Source organism: Falco naumanni, chromosome 1 (genome assembly GCF_017639655.2).
Source record: "Falco naumanni isolate bFalNau1 chromosome 1, bFalNau1.pat, whole genome shotgun sequence".
Classification (NCBI taxonomy): Eukaryota; Metazoa; Chordata; class Aves; order Falconiformes; family Falconidae; genus Falco; species Falco naumanni.
This window is the reverse complement of record NC_054054.1, coordinates 56,909,408-56,936,088: the sequence shown is the minus strand read 5'-3', so window position 1 is coordinate 56,936,088 and position 26,681 is coordinate 56,909,408. Positions and strand designations below refer to the sequence as shown.

Here is a 26,681-nt window from a genome sequence, read left to right as displayed (position 1 = left end):
TTTACCAGAGATAACAGAATCTCAGTTTCCCGGTGAAGGGAAGGACAGTAATCTGACTGTAGCATGTAATCTGTAGGAACTGTTTCGTAACGTAAAGACCATACATTTTATCTCCATAGCTAAATGATAGGGTTTGATTTCGTAACCCAGTTAGCATTTAAAAAAAAGTATGTACTATGTTGCCACTATTATTCTAGAAATTCTGCTGTTTGCAATACAATTGCCAGAGTTCAAAGAAAAGTTTTATTTTAAACTGGATTTTTTTTTCAGACTGATGTTGCCTGATCTGTTAAATTTACCAGTCTCCCGAAGTTGAACATTTTCACTTAGCCCAGGGAGGAAGTGTGTGTAAATTTGGAACGGCAACGGCTGAACACCTAAACCTTACAGTTCATTCTGGTGCGCATCTCACCATTTGCAACCTGCTTCAGTTCGTCTACTAATAGAAGGGGGAGACCCCTCTCTTACGCTTGTTATCCCTGTGCTTTTGCCTGCCTTGAAACAGCATACAGGTTGTTGCACTGGCTTTTCACAGTTGAGGTCCCAACTGTATAGGTCTCCTGAAAACAAAAATTGAACTCTGAAAAACAGAGTAATTGACACTGTTAAGGAAAACAAAGGCGGTGATACTATACTTTTAAATGAGGGTTTCATTTTATGGGTTGTTGATTCTGAATTATTCATTGGATGATTCTGAGCATTTGATTTTTTTTTTTTTATTATTATTTTTTTTTACCTCCACTAACATGATGAGATTGTCCTAGGGGGCTTTCAAGAGGGAACAAGTTGAGCTATGAAACTGGATTCCCTATAAAACATGAGGGTTTTGCTATCTGACAGTATTAGAAATCAGGCATATTAATAGTAATGTTTGGTAACTTAAAGATAGATTGGATGTAATTGGAAGTCTTTTTTTGATACGTATACGTTTGACCAGTTTCTGACCATAGAATTAAACTGGGTTTTCGATATTGAGTCAGTTCATGTATTATTCACACAAATTAGAATTCTTGGTGGTGGGTTGTTTTTTTTTTTTCTTTTCAGTCAAAAACACTTTTCCAGTTGTCATGGATCAAAGGCAAGTCCTATCACTATGATCAAATGATTTGGGATGTGTTCATTCACATTATACGTTTCTTCACCACAACCAATACTTTACTGTAGCAAATGCAGACTATATGTTTTTCTAAGTTATTCTCTTGAGTAATTATATTTACTTTTTTGGAGCTGCATACTGGGTGTGACTGATCAATATATTTATTAGAGTAAGCATTAAATGAACTTTGGAGGCTGGCTAAGTAATCTGAACTGTGTTAATTCCAACAAAAAAATCCTGGTGTCAAGCTAGTTTACTGGGCTGGGAGTGGCAGAAGCGAGCCTGTAGTGCCTGCGGATGCCATGTGTGCTCCTCTATCACTTGATTTGGTTTTAGCCATGGTCTTACACAACCTCTTTTTGCCCTCTTCCACCTCCCCACCCCATTTCAAACCTGTCATCTTGTTGCCTATAACTTTCTGATACAAACGTAATAGTTTTCGTAAGGAGGATACAGTTCTGCAGTAGGCATCCCATGATTAGGACCCAAGCTTGTTTGAGATCAGCCTTGAGTTCACAAGGGACTTGGACAGCCTCATTCATCCCTTCTGGCCAGCACAGCAAGACAGTTCTGGAGTCTGTCTAAGCCAAGACAGGTGACTTTACACCATGGTCTCCTGTGATTTCCTTGTCTTGGGAGCAAGTTAAAATGCTTTCAGGTTAGAAGGAGTGAACCTATCCCTGAATATTCTGAACTGCTTTCTTTAGTGAAAGCAGAAATGTTGTTGCAAAGTCAGCATGTGATGGAAATGAATGATTTATAGTTTGTTATTGGACTCCTGAGTCTATTTTTATGCTTCTGCATGATTTCCTTTTCACTGTACTCCTATGAAGTTTATTTTTAAAGACCTACCCAGTTTTGGAGATGAAGAATGCTACTGAAAAAGTCTTCAAAGAATAGGCTCCTTAACACTGTTAAGCTTCAACCAGCTTCGACTTCAGCTGTTTATTAAAAGAACGTGGAACTTGGAAAAAAACAGGTCAGACACTAACGAACCTTTTGAACAGAGTAATTTCTTCAAACTTGGTCACAAGTAGATTTTGTAACACTCAAAACTATCTTCCGCTTTTTCTGAAGATGGCTAAGTGTCATGTTGTCTTGAGTAATTTCTGTACATCCAGTGGAGGAACTCAAGGGTCAAACTCTTCACTGCCACGTAGGTGTGCAGTCCACTCCGTAACAGGTATATCCATTCAGGGGTGATAGGTGACTGGTGTGTACTTGACAAGTTTACAAGAAACATGTCATGTGGGCAACCTGCACATGTGCTTTCATGTGATTAAGATGTGTTTTCTGTGATACAAAGTACTTTTAGTTATATGATGGACACAGCTCAAGTTACATGATGGAGGGTGGGAGGAAAATGGGATCCTTTGGCATCTTCTGGTGAGCAGACGTCGAGAGCAGTTTGTCTAGAGCAATTAACCTGGCTCATGCTCAGGTATGTGCACTGTCTCCTGACTTCCAGAGCAAGGACTGGGCCAGATAGATTGTTCTGATGGGCTGGGCACAATCCAGAGGCCATAGGCTAGATATTTCTTTTTTTTGGTGCATGTGTGCACTGCTTCTTTGTTCTTAATCCCTGAAGTGGATTCGTGCTGAAACAGTAACAAATACGTTCTTGTGTCTAAGGTCTAGGCTGTAAGTGGAAGTCAAAATTTTAGCCTTTGAACCAAAACTTCTTTTGGAATATGGAGACATACTCTGTAATGGAGAGGTGCATAAAATGTACCAGATTTGAAGTAGTGCCGCTTAATTTCTTTGCTTCTTCATTGGACTAGTAGCTTGGAATAATAGCTTCCTCTGTCCCAGCAAACAGAGAAGTGGAGCTAAACCCACATCCCTCATATGTGGAGGGAGTTTTCTGAAGAGCAGCTAGGTCTTACTAGTGGTGTTTGGACAAGGTGATGGTCTGTTTACTGAACTCCTTCTGTGGATGCATAGCTTGCCTCCTATTGTGTGATTTGAATAGTTGTGCAGCTGGAACAGCATTTCAGTTTTTAAATACAATAATCATTTTTTGCTGCATCATTGTTTCTGCACTGCCTAGGGTGTTGTGGTTTGGGTTTTTTTACGGCAGTGGCATTTTAAAAATCAGATCCTAATGGAGGACTTCAGGCTCAAGAAATGTGTAGAGTTCATGCAAATGTAAGGACAGGACCATAGAAAAGGAGGGTGTTGTACTGTGTCAATAATTTCCTTGATGTGTCAACAACTTTCTGTCGCTAATGGTTTCATTAGTCAACATTTTTGCTGTCAGTTATTTACAGTCATAATATACTAACGTCATGTTTAAGTAAAATGGGAGTGGATGCAGGTCATAAACAGCTGGCACATTTTGTACAGAACACTACTTGAGAGAGAGGAGAGAGTGACTACCTGGGGGAAGGCTGCAGTGGGAACTTTGAATGTTTGGGTTCCTGAAGATAGAATAGATCCAAAATAGTTCTCAAAATATTTTATTAGCTGTGATGCGCAGATGTTTTGTGTGTTCTCTCTGCGCCACCCCCCACCCCCCCTTTTTTTTTTAATTGCTTCTTTGGCTTTGTTTGTTTTATTATTGTTTTTCTTTGGGCTTTAGTTGTTGGGGTTTTTTACTTGGTTCACTAGACTTAGGTAGCCCTACCAGCAACTGGCACTATTTGCAAGTTATAGAGCTAAATATGTGCTCAGACAATATGATTGGGGCATAAATGTAGGGTGTACAATTTAAAATTATTTTCTTAATATTTCACATAATATGTCTTTCTAAATAGCAAAAAATAAAGTGCTATATTAGAAAATTTGGTCTCTTTCCAAGAACCTGATATTGCTCTACCTTTAACGTGGTTGAGTTGTGGAATAAAATTACCCTGAAAGTAGAAAGAAACATTTGCCTAATGCAAAGTGGGCAGTTTAATTACTGGGAGTATGCAACGTAGGATTAGGTTTGGGGCTAGATTCTGACCCAACTTAACTGTGATGTAAGCTCCATTGAATTCCGGAATTCAATTATAATGAAGGTAAAAGATGACTGAGTGTTGATAAAATGAACAAAAATATTGGAATTGATAGCGAAACTGTTTTCTGTTTGGGGGGTTGTTGTTGTTTGTGTTTCTGGTTTTGTTTTTTCTTTTAACATGCAGAAAAAAAGCAGGAGCTTAATTTCAACACCTTATTTATAACTAAACAAAAATCCCTGCTGGAGTGCTATCTTCTCAAACCCTTACTAGGAAATGCAGTAATTACTCAGTCTTCAATTTTCTGTAAATATTATAATGAAGTACCATGATAGCAGGCAAGGGAATATGAGGGAAATGTTCAGTTGTTATTGATCTGATGCTCAAATACCTGACAATGTTTACTGTAGTTACTGGAAGACTTGGCTTAAGTGGTATTAGGATAAGGCTTTTATTTTGGAAACCAAAGCATACCTCAGTAACATCAATCTTTCAAGTGGATTTTCTAGAAAATACTAAACCCCATTGGTTTTAATTCTGAAAATACACTTAAATGCCTTTCCCTGTGATTGTGCTGATCTACTGGGGAAAAAAAACCCACCATGGTCCAAACCCCCATATTCATTATTGTTTTGTCATTAGGATAAACAATGCCTGTTCCTGTTTAATTATAAAAGTTTATTTTGATGCTGATGTCAGTTGCAGGCATTAAGATAGGTCTTATATTGGTCTAATTGCATTTTCCTTCCTTTTTTTCTTTTCTTTTTTTGTAGAGGCAAATATTAAGTACTCAAAAAATATGTGGTAGCACTTCAGAAACACCAAGTCAGAACAAAAGTGTGTAGTGACAGGGGTAAGATTTTCAGATTGTTCAGCATCTCTTGTAATGCAAATTGTCAGGGGGTTTGTAGTTTTCGCTATGATGATTAGTATGAAATGATGTCTTTGAACACAAGGCTCTTTGTATTTTTTGCTTAAACCTTTTCCTGTATTTATATTTAAATTTCAGTTTTGTTTCCACTTCACAAAGAGTTTCCAGTGCTGGTGAGCCCAATGACACCAAATTGCAATTGAGTTTCACAGATGGGAGAATTAGAGTCAGAAGAAATAAATGTTGAGAGGCTTGGGAAAATCTACGAGGCAATGAGTGTTCAAGGCATTTTCAGCAAACTACTGAAGCAAATTTAGCTACAGCTTTAAGGTCACTGAAACTGAAAGATACAGAAAATAATGAAGGTCTTTAGTCCCTAATCAGCTGTTCTTCCTTTCATAAACACATAAATACAGAGCACCTAGCACCTCCACGTTGGTTAGCACATGACCTATCCTAATGTGTTTATTCCCTGCCCCCCCACTTATGTTTTCAGTTTCTTCATTTTTGTCATGATATAAATAAAATCTTTGAGAACCATGTACGCCAGTGCTTAAGAACTATATACATGCATACGTACATATATATACATACTTACATGTGTGTATGTATATAGCTCTTAAGCACCATACAGGTTGATGAGTTTATTTGACATAAATTTAGCATCCATTTTTTGAAAAGAGGTTTTTCCAATTTCTGTCGCTTTAATAACCTTGAATTCACTTTTCTTCCACATTGTGCACTTTCAGGCCTGTCTAATGGTGGAACATAAGATGGACCTCTTCTTACCTCTCCTCCCCTCCCATCACGATTCAGGTCACAAAATGAGCAGCATGGATGGTGGACTGGCTCTTGCAGCTTATCTGTCCTTACTTTTTCCTCTCCAAATAATCTGCATTGCTATTTGCACTGCTAAAGCTATGGACTGGAATTCATGGTATTTTGTGGCAGGTGGAGCTTTTACTTGGTCATATTCCAGGGCTCTGTAAGGCAAAACAAAATCTCTAGTATTATTCCAGTAAAATGTTGATTGACTGGCTCTACAAGATAATAATAAAACATGGGAGATTTATCCTCCAAGTTGTGCATTTGCTAGCAGCATGGCAATATGGTGACTCAGTGGGATTTGGGACAAGCAGCATTATTTACACTGATGACAACATGCTACTTCCCTGGTAAGTATCAAATGGTGTGAATTTGGCAGGCTATATAATGTCCTTCCAGAAGAACAGACTGTTTTCTTAGGAAGGAATGGTAAGGATAAAAAACACTATGGTAGGGTTTAATGGGAAAATATTACTAAATTACCACACAAACAATTTTCATGTTGCAGCTAAACAATAAGTAATGCCAGACTTTTAGTTGCTTTAAGCCTTCCAATTTTTGCATGAGTTTATGTTTGAATTAATTGAGCTTTCTTAATTTGGGAAACCTATGCTTTCATATAGCACATCACTGACCTTCCTATGTATTAATTTACCTGTGTCTCACTGAAGGCTTAATAGTGCTGTCATGGAAGGCTAATCTTAGTCTCGCAAAATTAACAGTGATGCATAAAGATGTTTATTTACTGTTCACTTTTCATTTCGTTATAATAGTACCTCTTTGTTATATCCTTGAATATTCTAAAAAACAATTAAAATTATTCTGTGCATTTTAAAACTGCTTTAATTGTACCTTTCTCAGGGGTTTGGGTTTTTTTGTTGGTTATTTTTTGTGGGGTGTGTTTTTGTGGTTTTTTTTTGTTTGTTTGGTTTGGTTTTTTTGGGGTTGTTGGTTTTTTTTGTTTGTTTGTTTGGGTTTTTTTGTTTTGTTTTTAATTTAGGGAGATTAAGTATCCAAAAAGGTGATTAGGCACCTAAAAGGCTTAATTACTAAATTTCCCTGGGTAGGCATGCACAGAACTGACTTGCTGCTTCCAAAGTGTTTGCCATACATCTTAGGTGGAAAAATACCTAGTCTGCTTTATTTGAATGCCCAGCATGCCTGTTAGATACAGCCTCCCACAAACACCGTCATGGGAATCTGGGCAGACTTGAGTCCCTTCTGTCTTGGGGAACTGTGTTAGTAACCGGGCTGCTGTGTAGTCTGCGACATGTTAAGTTCCTATTGAAGCTGCTCATGTTACGTTAAGTAATTTGTATGGGGCCAGGGAGAAGGAGAGGAATTGATTCTGGAGCCAGTTCGTGCATGCACTGCAACGGGAGGGGGAGATTGAACTGTGCAGAATGCACACTTCCTATCATAAGGAATGAGGACCACTTGTCCTAGAATATCCAGTAGCCTGGTGAGGAAGTGCTTGAGATGTGGGAAGCCTGTGTAGTTATCCGTGAGACAGTCAAGGCAGATTTGAGAGGCCTATTGCCAAACCTATGTTCCCATCCTGGTCACTGGGCTGCTGTAGAGGAGGACAGTGTCTTTTTGTGACTGCCTTTTTACAGTGTGACTGAATCCAGCTTCAGGAAAGAGCTCAGAACTGAAAGCACTGGGTGCAGCTGGATGGCTCCTCCTGCAAAGGTGTGTAATTCAGGCTGTGATCCTACCCAGGGCATTTCTCTCCAGCTTTGACAGCCGCTTGCTAGATGTCAAAGCATTAGCTCTCTGCTGCTGGGACTGGTACCAGATGGTGGTGGTGCGACTTGTAAATTCTGCTGTGAATTTATCCCTGAGTGAATTGATCCCTGAGAAAGTAGAAGCTGCTGCTTTAAGGATTGTCCTGCCTCTCTCTCAGAGAGAGATACCACTTTAGTGATGCCCTGTGTCAAAGATCTGCTAAGGATCTAGAAAATGCATTGACCTCCAGCAGTGAACTCTCTGTTTAAGTGAACGAATGGTGCAAAAGCAGCCCTGGGACCTTGCGCGGTGTTGCTGTGAAGGTCTGTTATAGGGTGAGGCTGGCGCAGGTCTTCTGAAGTGTCTCTATATCCCACCTCAGAACTGCTGAGCTATTTTCTAGAGTACTGAGGAGGGTTAAAAGAATACCTGTGAATTATATTGCGAATACATGGCCCTAGTTTTATGTGTACCTGTTCTTCAGCCATTGATGATGGCTGTGCTTCCTAGCTGTCAGAGGGCCTATGAAGGGGATAGCCAGCTCTGAGTACTGCAGATTCTCTGTTACCTCAGGCACTGGGAGCTGCTTATTTTGGGTGCCCATCCCACATGATGTATCCATCATAAAAACTATGAAGCAATTTCAAATTGCAGAAGCTGATTTAAAGCAGTGATGTAGAGCACTAACAGGCTGTAGGAAGATGGTCTTGAGTTGCATGAAGGAGCTGACTGTACAGTGCTGTACCAACACAAGAGTTGCTTACAGCTTTCAAGTGTTCTCAGTGCTGACGTTCTGAAATAAAGTCATAAGAGTAAACTTGCCTGCTGCCCTAGTAGTCACTTTTATCATTGCTGCATTCTCCCCAGGACTTGGCATGTGAATTTTAAATAATATTCTTGATTTTTTACAAGATTCTAGGTTGACCTTATTGTAGGGAATATGCACTGTGGTTGTCACCAGTTCTCTTTGTTCTGTAACAAGATGACTAAGTTTGTCAGTTCAGTATTGTATGTTGCTGTGCTGATGATCCCCTTCCCTGAATATCAGCTCAGCTGCTGCACGCTGCTTCAGTTCATGCTAAATTTGCCATCTTGACTTCACTGAAGTACAAAATTGGCTTACTTGTCAAAAACTGGTAATACATACAAAACAATCCAGTACATTTTTTTTTTTTTTGGCTCAAGTCAATGCTTATGCAGGCTTAGAGAAAGTTTCCAAATTTCCACATTACATGAGCAGCTGTTTAGTGTGCAAGCCTTGTTAAATATTGAAGAGTTTAGATTGACTCATATTTGTGCATCATTTTAGTGTGGTAGTAAACAGCAGTATCCATCAAATTTAAGCTTAAATGGAAAAGCAAATGATCTATGAATTGCTTTTGGGTGATAGCATTTTTTTAGGGTTTTTTTTTTTTGTTCTATACATTTTCTTATGAAAGCTGACCATCAAGCTTCATCCACACATCTGCCACAGTATTTAACAATAAATTGTACAGATTTATCCTGAAGTATGCTAACACATCGTTCATTGTATTAGTCATGGTCAATTGCACGTGAAGCCACTTGTCAAGGGAAGAATGCAGCATTAATTACCACATTTTATACATGCCTGCAAGGAGGTTGGTTTAGTTATCCTGTCTTCATGCCAAATAAAATGGACTAGCTGCTCTGGGACTAGCTGAAGGGCATCTTACATCAGGACTTTTTACATAGGAAAAATTTGTACTGAATGTATCTTTCCCCTCTTCAGTTCTTTTAAAGATGAAGACCATGAAAAATAGCATGTGATGCTTAAAATTAAAGCAGGATCTCTATGCTTTTTGATACAGTAAATATTTTGGAATTGTTTTGCACGCTGTATGACAGTATTTGTCTGACAGTATATGAACCTCTTATCCTATCCTACGGCCCCCCCACCTCCCCAGTAAAGTATGTTTATGTGTAGGGTGGGAGCTTTCTAAATCTCTCTTACTTGAGTGTTGGTGCGTTTGGGGGGTTTTTGTTTGGTTTTTTTTTTTAATTTGTATGGACTAATGAAATATTCATTTGGGTAGAAAGGAGGAGTGATTATCCACCTCTTTGAAAAAGACTGGAGTCTGCATTTCCCTATGTTTGGTCAATTCCTTGGATTTTTTAGTGCAGTCACCTCTCTGCCTCTGGCATCTTGTATGTTTTAAAGTCTTGGTGATAAATGTTTGAAGTTGCATGGAGGCTGAAACTTAGTTTTCACTTTTGGCAATCCTAATTAAAAATCAAATTGGAGGTTGGTGCTGTAGATTCTTGGCATTAATTTATCCCAGCCAACCACTGAGCTTTATCCAATGAAGATTTCCTACGATTATAACAAAATGTATGTATTTTTATATTATTATCAGAGCTGTTGGGGACGTGGTTTATGCATGGACAGGAACTGTGCTCTCAGATCACCCAGGATTTGAAATTCTCATTCATAGTGTTGCTGCTAGTTAAGGCTCAGGGGCTGAATTCTCCCAACAACATTAGTAGCAAGAAGGTTTCCTCTTGCAGGAGGATACAGCAAAGCAAAGTACTTACAAATTCTGGTTTGTTAGTGGTTGTGAAGTGTGGAGTTAGTCAGACCAAGTCACAATGATAGACTATTTCAAAGGAAGGGTGAGGCATTATTTATGTAAGCAGCAAGTTGTACTTAGAGAAAGGCAATCTTTATCAAATCTATTAAGGCTGGTGTTGCATGCTATAATACACTGCATTTTATGGTAGCTTCCAGGCTCCCATTCTGCATTCCTGAGCTACACCATTTTAAATGTCTCCCCAAAATCCCACTGAAATGCCTCTAGAAAATTAAATTCTTTCTCAATCTAGAGTGAGAACGTAAAAAATGTGAACTCAGTATTTCCTGTGGAGCCCCATCTGGACTAGCACAGCAGCTCTCTGTTGGCTCAGGATAATTGAGTGGTTTCCTGACTTGCCCTCAGAAAGGAATCTTTACTTGGATAATTCCTTCATTTATTAGGTTGAATTTTAATTTGGTTTCCATTTGATTTTCATGTTTTTATTTCTTGTTTTTGTGCCTGTGGTGGGTTGACCCTGACTGGATGCCAGGTGCCCACCAAAGCCACTCGATCACTCCCCTCCTCAGCTGGACAGAGGAGAGAAAATACCATGAAGGGCTCATGGGCTGAGATAAGGGCAGGGAGATCACTTGGCAATTACTGTCACGGGCAAAACAGGCTCAACTTGGGGAAAATCAATTTATTGCCAATCAAATCAGAGTAGGGTAATCAGAAAATGAAGCCAAATCTTAAAAACACCTTCCCCCCACCCCTCCTTTCTTCCCGGGCTGAACTTCACTCTGATTTTCTCTACCTTCTCCCCCCGCAGCGGCACAGAGGGACAGGGAACAGGGGCCGTGGTCAGTCCCTCACACGCTGTCTCTGCTGCCCCTTCCTCCTCATGCGGAGGCTCCTCACACTCTGCCCCAGCTCCAGCCTGGGGTCCCTCCCACAGCAGACAGTTCTCCGTGAACTTTTCCCGCAGGAGTCCTTCCCACAGGCTGCAGTTCTTCACAAACCGCTGCACCTCCCACGGGGTACAGTCCTTCAGGAACAGGCAGCTCCAGCGTGGGTCCCCCACAGGCCACAAGCCCTGCCAGCAACCCTGCTCCAGCCTGGGCTCCTCTCCCCATGGATCCACAGGCCCTGCCAGGCCCCTGCTCCAGCACAGGCTCCCCACGGGGTCACAGCCTCCTTCAGGCACCCACCTGCTCCGGTGTGGGTCCCTCCCCGGGCTGCGGGTGGGGATCTGCCCCACCGTCAGCCTCCGTGGGCCGAGGGGCACAGCCTGCCCCACCGTGGGCTTCAGCATGGGCTGGGGGGGAACCCCTGCTCTGGCGCCTGGAGCCCCCCTGCCCTGACCCGGGGGCTGCAGGGCTGTTGCTCTCACACGGCCTCGCTCCCCACTTTGGCTGCGGTTGCTGTTGTGCAGCAGCTTTCCCCCATCTTAAATACGCTGTCCCAGAGGCGCTGCCACCGTCACCGATGGGCTCGGGCTCGGCCAGCGGCGGGTCCGTCCCGGAGCGCTGGCACTGGCTCCATCGGGCACAGGGGCAGCTGCTGGCAGCGTCTCACAGAAGCCACCATTGTAGCCCCCCGGCTACCAAACCCTGCCACCCAGACTCAACACAACACCTCCAAATGAAAAGCTGCTGATAGGTAGAAGGTTTGTGTTTCTTGCTCTTCATTTTAAAAAGACTAAGTAAAATAATTTTGGGAGACAGCAAGTGCTTTACATACGTATATCATTTTGTGGGTCACATTGTCATTATCATGATATCCTTTTACTAGGGATATGCAGCATAGCTGAAATGTCTGTGGAATGTTTTGCTTAGTACAAACTGAATGTGGCATTTTACTGTGTTTCACAATGCAGTGGTTAACCTGACTTCTGCTGATGTTGGCAGAATTTGGTTCATTAAGGCTTGGCTGTGGAATCAGCCTTGTTTGGTATTTTTATTAGTGACCTTGGCACTAATCTTCAGATGATGTAGAGTTGTGAGAGAGCATCAGTACAGAGGAAGGATAGACTAATGTAGGAAGAAATGAGTTATCTTTGTAATGAATAGAGGAATATATAGGGGTCATATGTATGCAACCAATAACAAGAGTTTTCGCTAAAAACTTTTCAACTGGGGAAACCAAAAAGGAGACACTCCCCAATTCTTTGGAGGAGGAGAATGAGTTATTGTCATGGTATAGTCTTGAGTAAGGCATGTGCAAGAAAGGGATATATGAGTGGAGGCGGTGGGCAATGTGCTGGCAAGGCCACCCTGGCAATGAGTGCACGTTCTGCTCAGCTTTGACGGGGCACAGAGCTGGGTGCTTACCACTCAGGGGTACAGCTGCCATGTTAAAAAAGGAGGCAGTGAGACGGGCTGCCTGCCTCTTGTTTTGCTGCTGTGTACTGATTCTGCAAAACCTACTGGGGACAGGAGTGGGAATTCGTTCCCCTTAGACAGGGCTTCTGGGACATATAAGGCACTGGAGCTAAGCACTGACCCAGGAGACTTTCTGTCTCTCGTATTTAAGTTGCTCCCAGCACTGTTAGAGTGCATATTAATGGTTAACAGGCTGCCCAGCCAGTGGCCAAAGCCCCTGCCTTTTTGTGTGTAATGTAACATCTCCCTCCATGACGTGCTTGTTTCAGTACATTTCAAGGACAAGGTTCAATTCAAGAACACAAATCCAAACGATGACATTATGCAAGAACAACCAGTTTCCAGGGATGTGTTGTCTGTAGAGCACGTTAGAAATACCATTTCTAATTTCCATGCACAAAGCTCTTGGAAGGTCATTTACAGAGAATTAGCAAAAAATGTACCCATATTTTTGGGGCTTGTTATGCAGTTCTATGTTGTGATACCTTACAGTGTCACCTATTTGGGTTTTACGTGTATGTTGTAACATGCATGAGGGAACCGGGTTTCTCTCCAAAATTAAGGTTGCTGAAGTACTGGAAGTGTTGTGTATCAGTGCCAAGAAAGAGAATGCCCAGTAGACTTTTTTAAATAATTATGCGTTTTGACCAATTGAAATAGTATAGATAACTTTATTCTAGAATAAATGTTGTAATAGGACACGAGTAGTGGATTAAATAGCAACAGGTCTTATTTGGTCACTTAGACGACAGCCAAAGTGGGAAGGAAGAGCAGGTATTATGCAGACGTACTGATGGGAACTTGTTCCCACAAATGGGATGGAGATGACTGGAATGTGAGAAGGAGCCTGGCTGTTACCTGCCTGTCCTGCCAGCGTCTGTGGTTAACAATGCACAGAAGGAAAGGATACTGAGGTGGCTGTTGAAAACAGGTGACAGTACAAGCGAGCAGGAATGTTAAATTGTGACTTTCTCTGTTCCAGTCTTGGGACCGTTCTTTCATGGTTGTGTGTGGAGTGATTGAAGACGTGGTAATTCATTCTCCAGCAGCACTGCCTCTAAGCTACTGGTCTGGTGTAGGTGTAGAGCGGGAGGGAAGTGAGATGTGTCTCAGTTCCAGTGCAGCTCTACTTTGCAACCCCTGTCCCAGCAACTGGGCTTTGGGTCCCCAGGCACTGCTTGAGAGCTTTATGATGGAAGAATCTTAAGTAAAGCCCAGTTGTCCAAGGGTCTGCATGTATAATATAAAACTCACTTCGTCTTGATGACTCTAGCGCTAGCTTCTCCACAGCACACAGCTATTGTTTCAGACAGTGAACGTTGATGACTTGCATCTGTTTAACTTTGCAAGCCTCCAAGTAATGTGTGATACTCAGTCAGGTATTACCAAGTCTCTAGTAAATGCACTCCTGTCCCGATTGTACTTTATAATTTCAATTTTAAAGTCTTGAAAACTGCTTTATTATTCCTGTGTCATTGACAACCCTAGTGTGAAAGTATCCAAATTGCACACCTGTGTGTACTTCTGCACTTCCCAAAGAGTGACTGAGGCTTCTTAGCTTTCAAACAGTACAATTAGTGTTTCTTTCAGGAAATACCAGTTTCCTCTGGTGTTTATTCCAGTCCTCTGCTTGTTTGGATTGCAGATGCATAAAAATAAAAGGGATTGACACGCTTCTATGCAGGAAGGAAAACTGTGAAACATAAGAGGGATTCTTTGATATATCAACCATGAGATGGCAAATACATCAGCCACGAACTGGCATATAGCTATGACGGCTTCAGATAAATTCAGGCCAGCATATTGCCGATGAATGATTCGTATTGCAATTAACAGGATTTGGGACCAGCATTCCGGCTCTGATGGGAGTACTGGGGATGTCAAGGGATTTGATTATTTATTTTTTTAAAACATTTTTTTCAGATTATATTTTAGCTCCTACTTCTCTGTTTCCTTGAGTAAAACGGCTAAGCACAAGTGATGCAGCAGAGGTGGTTGTTACTCTTCTTCCTACTCAAGGTAATAGTACCTTGAACGACACCTGAGTTGTTCTGTGTTACTGCTCTGGCACTAAGCTGGAGAGAATTGTTGTTGGATGGAGGAGGGAAGAGAGATTGCTGCCCACTTTCCCTTTTCCTTGTGCTGTGAGCTTTGGCAGGGTTCTCTGGTGGGGTGAAGGGAAGGAGAGCCAAAGGCACAGCAGGTGTGGTGCAGGGCAGTGCTTGGGAACAGGATTATCGGAGAGGTGCAGAACATGATTTTTGATATATAACAAGTGGTTGTTTGGTCTTGCCTGTATTTAGACCTGTATTGCTGCTGTTGAGTACATGTACACTGTCTGCCATTAAATCTTTGTCTTTTAGAAAGCAGTGAGTCTTTGCACAAAAAATATTCCCATATTATACCTAAAATGTAATGCGTTTTATACTATACTTCAGGCGCAGGGCTGAAGGTTCAAAAGTCTGTTCTTCAGTTACCTTTCCAGGAGGAGGTTCAGAAGGTGTCAGGCTTCCTCTTAAAAGCAGAGAAGAAAGGCAGAGCCTCAGTACACTCCCAGAAGTCAGTAAAATATTGAACTCTGCTGGGTTTACCATCTGAACTTCCTTATCTGTATTTCAGTATCTCATCCAGCCTAATAAGTACTATTTGGCTGAAGTATCTCTTTCAGAAAGACATCCAGACTTGCCTGAAGACATCAAGTGATGGAGAAGTCACCACTTTTCTTAGTTAATTAATGGAAAAAGCTAGTTGATGAAAGACTGATTTATTCACTGGTTCAATTGCAGCTGGTGAATTTATTGTCCACAGTTGATGTGAAAAAGCACTGCCTTTATTTATGAAAGAGCAGCAACGTGGTAACTTGGTTTGGTTAAATACTTGTGTTTTAATAGCATGTACTCTAGAAGACAGACTACAGTTCCTAATATATGGTAGTCATTTTTCTGGAGTTACAAAGCAGAAGTAAACCATCATGGCTGGTAAGTTGCATCCAGAATGTTTCTGTATCATCAAAGAAATAGGTAAACATCAGAAAATTTTGTTTTGAGCGTGAGCCTGGAAAAAAGACCCTGACTCAAACGCAAGAATCCTTAGCCTCATGGTATTAAGTTTACATAGGTACCACATCACGTGGAATGTGGTATGTCAGATGCGTTCACCCTAGTGTTCCAGCCACAGGTAAAAGGAACTCTTTTTTTATCACTTTCTATGCTTTTAAATCTATTTTCATGAGCACATGGTATATTTGTGCTTCAGGATCAAGCTACTGGTTATATTTATGATTATTACTCTGATAATGCTTGATTATAAAGTTGCCATTGCTTCTGTTTAAATCTTTATTTTAGGAATGACTAGTATTCTTTTGTAACTTTGCAGAGTACAGATGCCAATTCAAATGTGAGGAAAAGAACGAATGCCACAGTACAGTCCGAAGGTGATGGTGGGAGCCGAATTGACACAAGGCACAGCTCCATCCACCCTCCCTCTGTAGCTCAGGGGTCTTCTGACATTACACCCCACTCCCTTTCTGCATCAAGTCCCAACCCTTTCACACGCATCAATGCATCAGAGACTTTATCTTCTGCAAGAGCTACCCCTCCAGCTCCTCCTTCTACCCCAATTTTAACTGGATTTGTATCCCAGCATGCCACAGCTGGATCCCCTTCCATTCAGCACTTGCTTGGATCTAGACTGGAGCAGATTCAGACCACCTCACCTAACACATTAGGAGCATCTGCAAAGCCATCTGCTGTCACACCACCTGCTCCCCCCGCCTCCCACTCTGGCACGAGTAAGATAGACAAATATGCACGCATTTTATTTCCTGTTACCTTTGGAGCATTTAACATGGTCTACTGGGTGGTGTATCTATCCAAGGATACCATGGAAAAATCAGAAAGTCTAATGTAGTTTTGCTGCTATGTAGTAGTTCCTAAATTATACTCACATCTGATGCAGAGTTTCTTCTTTTGAAACTATTTAAAAAGGTCAGTAATTCTTATTTATAAAAGCTGTGTGCTACTTTCCCATTGTAAAGGCTGGAGTTACTGGGGATAATTAGTTAACTCCTAACAAGAGTAACGGGTAACAGATTGGTCTTCCTCCCTTCAGCTGGCAGTGAACCATCACTCTTTTCAGACAGGCTGCTCTGGCTACACAGAACTTGCCTTTGGGAGGAACACCTAAACCAAATCAAATCGAAGGCAGAGGTGCATAGCTGTGCAGTGGAACACATCTTGACTGCTAGGAATACTCATGTTGATTATTACAAAGCCCTGAGGCACCCAGCACTGCTGTCTGGAGACAGCATTGCACTCTTGGAGTGCAAGGTCCGTGTCCTGAACATTTTGACAGTGCTTGCTAGAGAGGGTCTTGCCCTGCTAGATCAAAAGTTGCAGAATGGGGGGAAGAAAATGAGCAGTGGAAAAAGAAAAGGGAGTCCAGCCTGGGAGAGTGCAACTCCAGAAAAGTTATGCAAAGGAGTTGTAGAGCTCCATATATTTTTACTAAGCATTATTTTGCGTTGCAACCTGGGAAATTCTCACTCTGGAATAGGAATGAGCGAACCTTGTAAAATCTGAAATCCGATGTAATTCTCAAAATTGGAGATTTTTGTTTGGTAAGGTGATCTTAAGTTTTGTGATTCCCTTTTGACCTTGCTGACCAGCTTGAGTGGATTTATTTCTAAATTACATCTGTTGTGGTAGATGAGGATTAGGCCCACAATGTTCAGCCTTTTATTTGAATTCATTGTTTTTCCTTTGGATGCTTTGGGGTTTGCCCCCCCCCCCCCCCTTCCATTTTTCAGTCACACTCCTCTGATTTGATTTGAACACATATTTCTCTCCCTTATATAATGTTTGTGTCAAGAAAAATTTTCAACACTGTTTTAAAAGTGGCTTCAAAACTCAGCAAAGCAAAATTTCCTCTGCTCAGAGTGTGGCTATGGCACGTCTTTGAATGAATGAATGACACAGCCTTTTGTGAAGGAATGCTGTGACGTAATTAAGAAAAGAAAGTTTCTAGGTGAAGCTTGGGGGAAAAAGAAGTTTCTGTTTATGATCTGTTTGTTTCTCTTAAACTATGGCATAATAAGCGCTTTTCCTGCCAGCTCAAATTGCAATATGCAAGCAGGCAACTTAATAAAGAACTGAATACTTTAAACCTGATAGAAATCTTGATCAGAGATGTTCTTCTCAGCAGAATGGGTGGAAGATACACTGGCAATAATTCTAAAAATGTTTGTACAGATCCATCTGGTTAGGCAAACGGTTAACATTTCTGTGCAAGTGACAAGTAAAAATTAAAAGCCAAATTCTCAGCTGTGATCTGGCTGTGCCTTTGGAGGTTCTGGACTAATCCTTAGCTTCAGTTGACTGGAATAGCAGACTGATTGCCTGTTATCAAAGTTTTATGCTGTGGCGGGCAGATTAGGTGAATGTTGAGTGGTTCTGTACCCAGGTAATGATCAAGTGAATGATGGAGACCACAAGGTGCTGGGGTAATTGTGGGTATACATGAGGCTGCCCTAGACTATGCTGGGACAAGAATCAGAGTAAAAATACCTCGTAATGGTGAAACTGTGGCTGTATCTTTGTGCCTCTTTCTTTTAGCCAGTTCATAGCTGAGAATCTGACCTTTAATTTACAGGACCTGGGAGGCTGCAGATGTGTACTACAGCATATAGTATGGATCCCAGGCTGCTATTTCGTGTATAACATTGGACTGTTGGTGATAGAATGCACAGGATGTGGGAATGTCTTATATGACTTTTATTATGATGTAGTGATATAAACAGTTACCTTAGTCTTTTGTTACTTAAGTTTTACCTCAGAAGGCCATGTATCATCTTTTCCTTTTTGCCTTTCACATCTGGACGCCTGAGATTACGACACTCCCTAGAAAACCATTATGCATGCCATAGCACAGAACTGGAAATGGAGCAGCCATGCCAGACGTCGAACTGCAGTAGTTTGCATCTTTGGATGTATCTGTAGTTGCTGTAGTTGTTTCTTCCCTAATTTGGTCACATCATTGCAGATTGTCAGAATGGAAGATAATATACAAGAGATTGTTTGTTTATTTTGTTTAGCCAGAAGTAACAAAGCTAATCTGGCAATTACTGACCATAACTGCACAAATCATGAAATATTTCTATGACGAATAATGGCCTTCTGTGTTGAGAACCTAGTGTTTGTACTGGAAGTTACTGAAATTACTCTTTGCTTTCCTCTCTGATGGAAACCAAGGATGTTTTCTCTCAGGCAGAGCTTTAAACAATTCACTAGAAACAGCTGTCTCTTCCTTCCACCCATGCCCATAATACTGATTGTATAACCAGCTTTTTCAGTGTATTGTTTGGTAGAATCAATGCTGGTTCAGGCTATTTGACCAAGAACAATCTAAATGTGGTCTTTGGATTCATTTGTAGTTCCTGTTTCATTTTGAAGACTTATAAGGAGGAAAAAAGGATTGCAAAAATTAATAGATTCCAAATATTTATTTCTGTGCTTCCATTTTGGAAAAACATTTTAATGATACCACAGGAAAAAATATTTTTAATATGTCAGCCTATTTCTGAAGTACCTTCCAACACTTGCATGCCTACCTACATTCAAAATGACGTACATATAAAAAAAAGTCTCATCATGAGTCTAGGGTTTATTTATTGCACTGTGCTACATTTTTGTGTTATAGCCTACGAAGAAATTACCATAACTAGCATTTCAAAGTACTTACAGACAAGTAAATAGGAATTTGTTGTTAACAGTGGTTTTTCATTATATTTAATTTCCTTGTAGAGTGATCAGAAGCAGTAAAGAGCTTGCAGTATACTCAGTAATACTGGCAGGTTCTGAATACTGTGTAATTCAGAAGCACAGACAAAAGCAGGAATATGCTAAATATAGTGGCCCAAATGTTCAGTGCTGCTGACTAAAATCCCAAGGGAGAATGTTGCAGGTGTCATTTCAGTGACCAAGTGGCTTATTAGGGATGGATTTGAGTGAGATGAACTCTACAGGAGGGGTTTTTTTTTTTTATTTCTTCCCCCCCCACTTGCCTTTGTCAGAGAATCCTTTTTTGACAGTAACGTAGTGATTTAAAACTCACTAAACACTTCAGATAAGTCATCTCTATCAACAGGAAAGGAAACTGGATAGAAAGCCAGAAAACCTCACCAGGAAGCAGAGCTAGATCGTCACTGGCTGCTGTTTCCTCGGAGACATTGTTACCAACAGCAGAACTCCCACAGATTGCCGTGATGCAGCCCCAACGAGTAGCACAGTCATTTGAGAAAACCAGTTAAAAACTCAGTTCAGGAAGGTTGGTTCAGATTCCTTCACAGGAACAGAAGTGTATTCTAGTCAGTTGCGAGCAATGTCAAATTTTTAGCAGCCCATATTAACAGGTGCCACTACAACTGCAAAAATAACGAATCCAGGGCAAGATGACAAACCCAGACTTCAGCGCTCCATGGTGACCTGAGCCCTTACATCTCACCTGTGGAACTTGAGTCTGCTTCTCTTCCTCTAAAATGGACTCGTCTCCATCAAATGGATGTTGGTGATGCATTTTATCTCCCATGTGTCTTTTAAGGGGAAAAAAAAGTAGACCTTGTAAACTGTTTAGTCATGCCCCCTACATTACCTGTGATCAGGCAAGCAGACCATATGGTAATTGAATGAAAGAGGTAAATAATTTAATAGGGAACGTGATTAGAGCTTTTCTATTAACAGCAGCTAAAAGTTACTGATTACAGTGTTCAAGCATAGCCTTTGGCATCTCATAATTTTAATCATTCAGGATGGACCTTGCAAAAAATTGGGGAAACAAAGTAACTGTATTTAGTAGGATTTAACCAGTATTTCTACAGAAAAGTGAATGAACTCAGCTTTTCAGTATACACAGAATTCTGTCTCCTTCCATTTCCTTGCATACCTTCTGTATGTCATTTGGCTCCTGTGTACCTTATGCTGTAGCACAGTGTCTGTGTGCCATGTGAGAACATCACAGCGTACAGTGTACATTTATCTAGTTTATCCAGAGCTAACATTGTGATCTCCCTTGTGCTATCGGAAGTGGAGGGAGGGCCAGAATGGAAGAAATGACCACACAGGTTGTGTAAGACACATATGTTGGGCACCTGGGACGTTTTCCCATCAGTGCTACAGACTTCCTAAGAGAATCTTTCTCCATGTGAGAAGCTAGAGCACAGTTTCTGCTGTAGCACAGTCTCCCTCCAAATCCCAAAAGCTTCCAAGAGATCTATTTAGAAAGCAGAGTAGATCACAGACTTTGGACACTGGCCTCCAGAACTTTTGCTTGACCCAAAAGATGTAGGAGGAAAGAAATTTTGGTATTTCCTTGTCTTCCTGGGACTTGCCAGTAGGGCTTGGCTGCACTAAAATGAGTAGGTGTGTGGCTAGCACTGTTGTGAGCCGCAGTACAGACAGCCGATGAAATGAGTCCTTGGTTTTATTTAATCCTAACATTGAATAACAAAAAAATGGCAACTGCAGTGTTGAGAAATCTAGGTGAAGTATAGTATTTACAGATGATATGGATAAAGGCAAGGATGGCCAAGGCTGTAGGAGTATTGCAAAGCTGCAGAACTATGTGGCATTAAGTTTGTGGATGGTCAGTGAGTGGGGAGAACAGGAGGTACTTCTATGCAGAGTCTGACAAGCATAAACCAATACAGCATAAAGTTGGAGGAGCAAAACTCTATAAATAAAATTTCTTACTCAGTGAAAATCCAAAAGGTAAATAGCCTTATGGAGGTCAGTATTAATCGCAGCTGCCCCCACCCCCCAAAACAAGGAAAAATCCAGGGAAAAAGAAACCAGTTAAGTGACAACAGCATCTTTTCTCCCCTGATATTTTTTTTTTTCCCAAGACTTTATATTTTCTTTACTATGTTATTTGAAGGTAAGTATCATATATATATTGTTGTGAGGACCTGTACTGGTGTCCACTGAAATCAATATGTGCTTTTCATTGACTTCAGTGCACTTTAAACCGGAGGTTTACTGGAAGGGAAAATGCACCATTTTGAAAGAGTCTGATATGAGTTAACTTGTACAGTCTTCATTTGTAGGTGTCTCCTCAGAGTGAAGATGTAGCTTTTTTGGAGAATATGAGCGCGGTGAGCAGTTTCAGCATGTTCTGAGTAAATCAGACTCTGAAAGTAAGTTTTTGCCACATCCCAAGCAAGTGAGGGTAGTGCGAAGTACAGATTATTCTGTCTTTGCTGATGCTATGTACTGTGTTCTTAGCTGGAGGGAACAAAAAATGCAATTATTGTAAAATTGGTAGAATTTGTAAAAAATACTTTATTTTCATGTGAATTAGACAATGTGGTAGGTATTTATTTCAGAATTGACTGCCTTCTACTCTGTAACTTAGTGCATCTACAAGTATCTCTTAGACTTTCTTATGCTTTTTGTGTTATTCCACTAGAAAGGACTTCAAAGTAAACCAGTTACTATCCACTGCAGTTCACTACATTTTTTTGTGATAATTCTATTTTCATTTTCTTGTGCAAGAGAAACTGAGAGCATGATAGCTTCTTTAAAAATAACAGCAGCAAAAATAAAAAGCCTTGGAGATTCCCTTTTTAGAAAACCATCAAAAACTCCCATCAATTATTCAATGCTCTTTTTAAATAATACCATAGTTTTAACATTTAAAAATACTAATGTGATCGCAGCCTGGATACCTCTCTCTCTCTCTCTATATATATATATATTTGTATGTATCCATTCAGATAATATGAAATCCCTGAATTGTAAGGGAGGCAGGCTCAAGATGCACTTGCAAGCAGTCTTGTTTTAAAAGACTGGTTTTCTGGATGGAAAGCACCTTATGAGGTAGAGTTTTGTTGTTTGGGGCTTTTTGTTTGTTTGTTTTCTTTTAAATTATCTTCATATTGCTATTTTTAAGAAAAAGATCCCAAGGAAAAATATAGTATTACTAGTTAACCCTCAGCTAGCCCAGAGATCTAGGTTACTTCTTGCTGGTGGTCTTGTTGATCTCCTTCAACATTGGCTGTGTGTTTTTGTGAATGTTATATCCAAGTTGCTTTTAACTGACATAGCACTCTCAGGGTGATCTGATGGCATAAAGAAGCATTTAAAGAAACAATAGTTGTTTGTGAATGTGTTTCCATCCTTGGAAGAAACCTAACTGGAGTTTGGTAGAAGAAGCAGGTGACAGTATGAAGCACTCAGCTGGACTTCTGAGCTTGATGCGTAACAAAATTTAGTTGAGTACTGCTTTGTCTTGCCTCATCATTTTGTGCTGGTGGCTTATCTCCATGGTAAGTAAAGATGCACAATGTTGTAGGACTCAGAAGTCCAAAATATGTAGAAGTATTTCTTCAAAGTGCTTTTGGAGTATGGGATGGTTAACCTGATTACTACCAGTAACTTCACAGTCTGCTTTACATTTGCAAGCTTGAAAATCTCTTGTTCTGCTAGAATGGACCAGGTCATCAAATGAATAAAATGTCATCAATAGATTATTCTGTATGTATATGTATTTCATTTTTTGTTAATTTGTGGCAACATTCTCGGGCACCAGGTCAGTGGTGGAGATCTGAGAAGTTTCAGATAAACAGAGTTCTTTTAGAATTACCTGAAAATATAATTTTGTCTCATAGATGCATGCCTTTGCTGATCCATACCAACAGCACATTCATGGTGGAAATAAATCCACTTGCGCAAAATCCTGGCCTTGAGTATTAACCCGTATTTGGAGGGCTCATAATGCATGTTGGGCAGGTCAGGACTCGGGGCACATTTGCTCTAAGAGGCTTCTGGACTGGAGCTGGCTATGTCCTGCCATCCTCTGAAGCAGTCAGCACCAGACAGACCACAAGCAGAATCCAGGTTGGTTTTTTTGGGTCAGTATTTTGGTTCTTTGTTTGTTTGTTTGTTTTGTGGTTTTCTGTTTGTTTGGGGGGTGGTTTGTTGGGGGTGGGGTGGGTTGTTTTTTTTTTTAAGACTGTATTACTGCTGAATGTAGTGCTTCTGCCTTCTTCCTTGCTGTCTGGCTTTGTGTGGGGAGCAGTATTTGTGTGGTTGTGGTGAGCTGGCTGAAATAAGTTGTCTAGCTAAAACCCAGTTTGTCTTGTCTGTTGGCTGGTTCGTAGCCAGTGGGATCCGTTCTCTGATCTGGCTCTGTCTTAGTGCTGGTACAAAGGAGGTGGTGAGGAGGATGGGACTGATGTTTTGAGCTGGGTTAAAGCTGTGGTGTGAAACCACAGCCTGAGGATTCTTATCCTCCCTCCACCGGCATTAAAACAGAGCACACTCAGGCTTGTTTTTGCACCTCAGGTGCCCTCTGTAGTCGTTTTTGCTCCACAAAGGTGATTTTGTGAATTGCATCAGTGACAAATAATGGGAAAAAAAGGATAAACAGGTCAGAATTTATGAAGGAGCCCAAAATCAAGAAAGTTATTTGGAGAGAGAAAAAGAAGAGGAGAAACATGAGTAAAGATGAAAAATTTAGTTTCTTGCTACCAAGCAGTTATTTTAAGATATGTCCTATTAGAGGTACTAGAACAGCATCTGGCAGGAAACAGACAGCCTGGAAATAATTATTTCTTCATTATAAGTATAATGAGAAAGTAATAAAGAAAATAAGTTGCTAATGCCCTCTTAGAACCATTTATGTTCCATTGGAGTTGTTTTCATTAAAAAAGGGTATTTTCATTGTCAGCCAGGAAGAATAAGGAGACAGAATAGTAAGGGAAAAAGATTGAGTTTTATTAGGTATTACTGTTTCTCTTTGGTTTAGAGCATTTCTCAACCCAAAATATAAACAGTGACATTTTTTTTTAACCTTTCTGGGACTCCATATTTTTAATTTTCAGTAATGAAGCACTTTGGAACTTTTTAGCATTTAACCTGCTTTATGTTTAAGAGATTGAATACAGAATTTTCTGCTTCTAATTTAAGCGAGTTATAGAAGGGATGGGGCGGGGGGGGCGAGGGAGAGAAAAAAAAAGCTTTCATTATAATAACAGCCAGTTTTGGAAGTATCATGCCTTCCTACTAAACCTGAAGACTTCATTCCTGTACCTGAATTTACGGGAACTTTTTAGTGCTGAGCATTTCTGATAATGTGGTCCGTACTACACCTTGTGGGCTGCAGCTGCATTTGAAGTAGACCCGTCTGAAAATGTACATCCAAAACCTCGGCACTTGCACAGCTGTGAATCCTGCCCAAGGATCAGCACAGTTAATCTGTCCTGTGTTGAACACAGTTAATCTGTCCAAGTTTTCTGGCGCTGTGATTAGAAGACTGGAAAGATGTGAGCTAGTAGCTGCTGCCAGCTGGATGCATCCACATTGCTGTGTGTCCAAGCTGTGCTGTGGGGCATGCGGGTCCTTGGGCCACTGGAGGTGCAATGGAAAATGCTTTCTTGGAGTACAAAATAGGGCCGACTGAAGCTGAAGAAAACTGTTCAGCTCAGCACTGCTGACACTGGCTGTAACAGCACTGAACATCCCGAAGGAGGACCAAGATGTGTTGCAGTGTTGTCTTCCCTTTGCCCGTCTGCTAAATATTGTGATATGGAAAGTGGTGAGAGTGACAAGTACACATATGGTAATGAAACAGAGCATGCTTAGAGCTGCTGCCTGGTAAGTACCCAGAGTCTCATGACAGCAGTTGTGGGCCTTCCCAGAAGCAGAACTGCATCGCTGGCGCTGGCTTTTTTTTTTTTTTTTTTTTTTTTTAAAGTATAGTAGTTATGTCCCTACCAGTTCTGCCATAGCTAAAACATTGGAGAAGGGATTTCCTCTTTGACACTCGGAGAAGGGATTTTGTCTTTGATACTCATTTCTTCATTTTGTTGTGTATTCATGAAGAAGAAAATCAAGTTGAATTTATTTCTAGTTTTATTTTTTTTCTTTAACAAAGGTGTTTCCTCACCTGCACACATGGAAATCACAAGCTCTGTTGCAGACTTTGGGAAGGTAGCAAACACAAGGTAGCCAATTTCAGGAGAATCTCTGTGACTATGAAAACAGCTTTTGTTTTCAGATAAAACCTCTCATTCGGAGAGTATTTAGTTACAAATTTTTAAATGAGCTGTAGTTTATAAAAATATTTTCTCTGTACTGAAAATGTGAATTTTATTTGTAGCCATTTCACTTAGGAAGGTAAGACACAATGTACGTGGGTTTTCTGTTAAGCTAGTTAATGTATGTCATGGTAGGAAAGATGCTTAACTGTGTGATGTTCAGTAGCCATTTCATAAATTACATGGGTTGTATATTTTTTCTTTGGAGAATATGAAGATTGCACGTAAACAGAAAGTGGGAGAATTCTGTAGAGAAATTTCAAAAAGCTACTCTTCACTTCCTATCTGGATATTGTATCCATAACTATAGTGAAATCAGGTAAAAGAAAATATGCGAGTAAAAAAAAAAGATCCTCTTTGGTCTTCATACTTTCAACGTTTCTTACTAAGTACGTGAGTTAACAGCTTCCCTATACACTTGCAGTTTTTCCCTCTGCTGTGCCATGAGGGAAGCACAGAAGGCAATGCCTTTTCAAACAAGAGCTAGGGATTTTTAGGTTCAGTTCAACAGGACGGTCGGGAGGGCACTATGTCAGTGCTGGCCTTGCCAAGTTAGGAATGTGGATTTGTAGGTCTGAATTTAGTCCTGGTAGAGCAGTCTGGTCAGCAGAAGGCATCCCAGTTCTGGGCGAGAGCAGCTGAGGATGGAGACCATTAGGCGTTTTGCTGAGGTAAGATGTGAGAGTTGAATTAGGCTTAAGAGCTGCTCATTAGCTATTTAAAACCCCTAAGTGTACAATCTAAACCCATGCTTCAGCGTGTCCTGCTACTTAGTTGTTCCGGACCTGTCCCTGGCTTTGCTGCCTTGCCTGGCGGCTGAGGCAGAGGGTGGCAGTGCTGGGGTGGGGTGGGCTTCGCACGCCTTCCCCTCAGCCGTGGGCTCTCGCGGTGCTTGAGCATCACAGGGTGGAAAGCAGCACCTGGGCAGGGATAGGGCACGTGCCCATGGCCATGGCAGATAAAACCTGACAGCTGAGCGGCAAGGTGCAGCGTGTGGAGGGCTGGAGTACTGAAGCAGCGGCCTCTAAAAATTGTTGCATGAGTTTCAAGATCCAGTGTTAGTGCAGTGGCCTAAAGCACTTTGGAGGCTTGAAATACAAGTCAGTTGTAGAGCAGACAAAACGTTTTCTGGTTTCCACATTTCCTGGGTGAATGCTAGCACTGCCAGCCCCCTCGTGCTGGTACCGTTTGACTTGGTTGTATGTGGGGAGTGTTGCACC

At 41.0% G+C, this 26,681-nt stretch overlaps 1 protein-coding gene across 2 annotated transcripts in view; it reads left to right on the top strand.

Moving 5' to 3' along the window:
• GABRA4 (gamma-aminobutyric acid type A receptor subunit alpha4) overlaps window positions 1-23,307 on the top strand; it is a 45,631-nt gene extending 22,324 nt beyond the window's left edge. Inside the window, exon 9 of one of the 2 annotated variants that reach the window (XM_040594965.1) lies at window positions 15,747-23,307. In XM_040594965.1, the coding sequence (XP_040450899.1) occupies window positions 15,747-16,280 (534 nt within the window). In that variant the 3' untranslated portion in view covers window positions 16,281-23,307. Of the gene's footprint in view, window positions 1-5,655; window positions 6,446-15,746 lie in introns of those variants that run through there. The other variant, XM_040594974.1, reaches the window with a different exon arrangement.
• The last annotated feature ends 3,374 nt before the right edge of the window (window positions 23,308-26,681 follow it).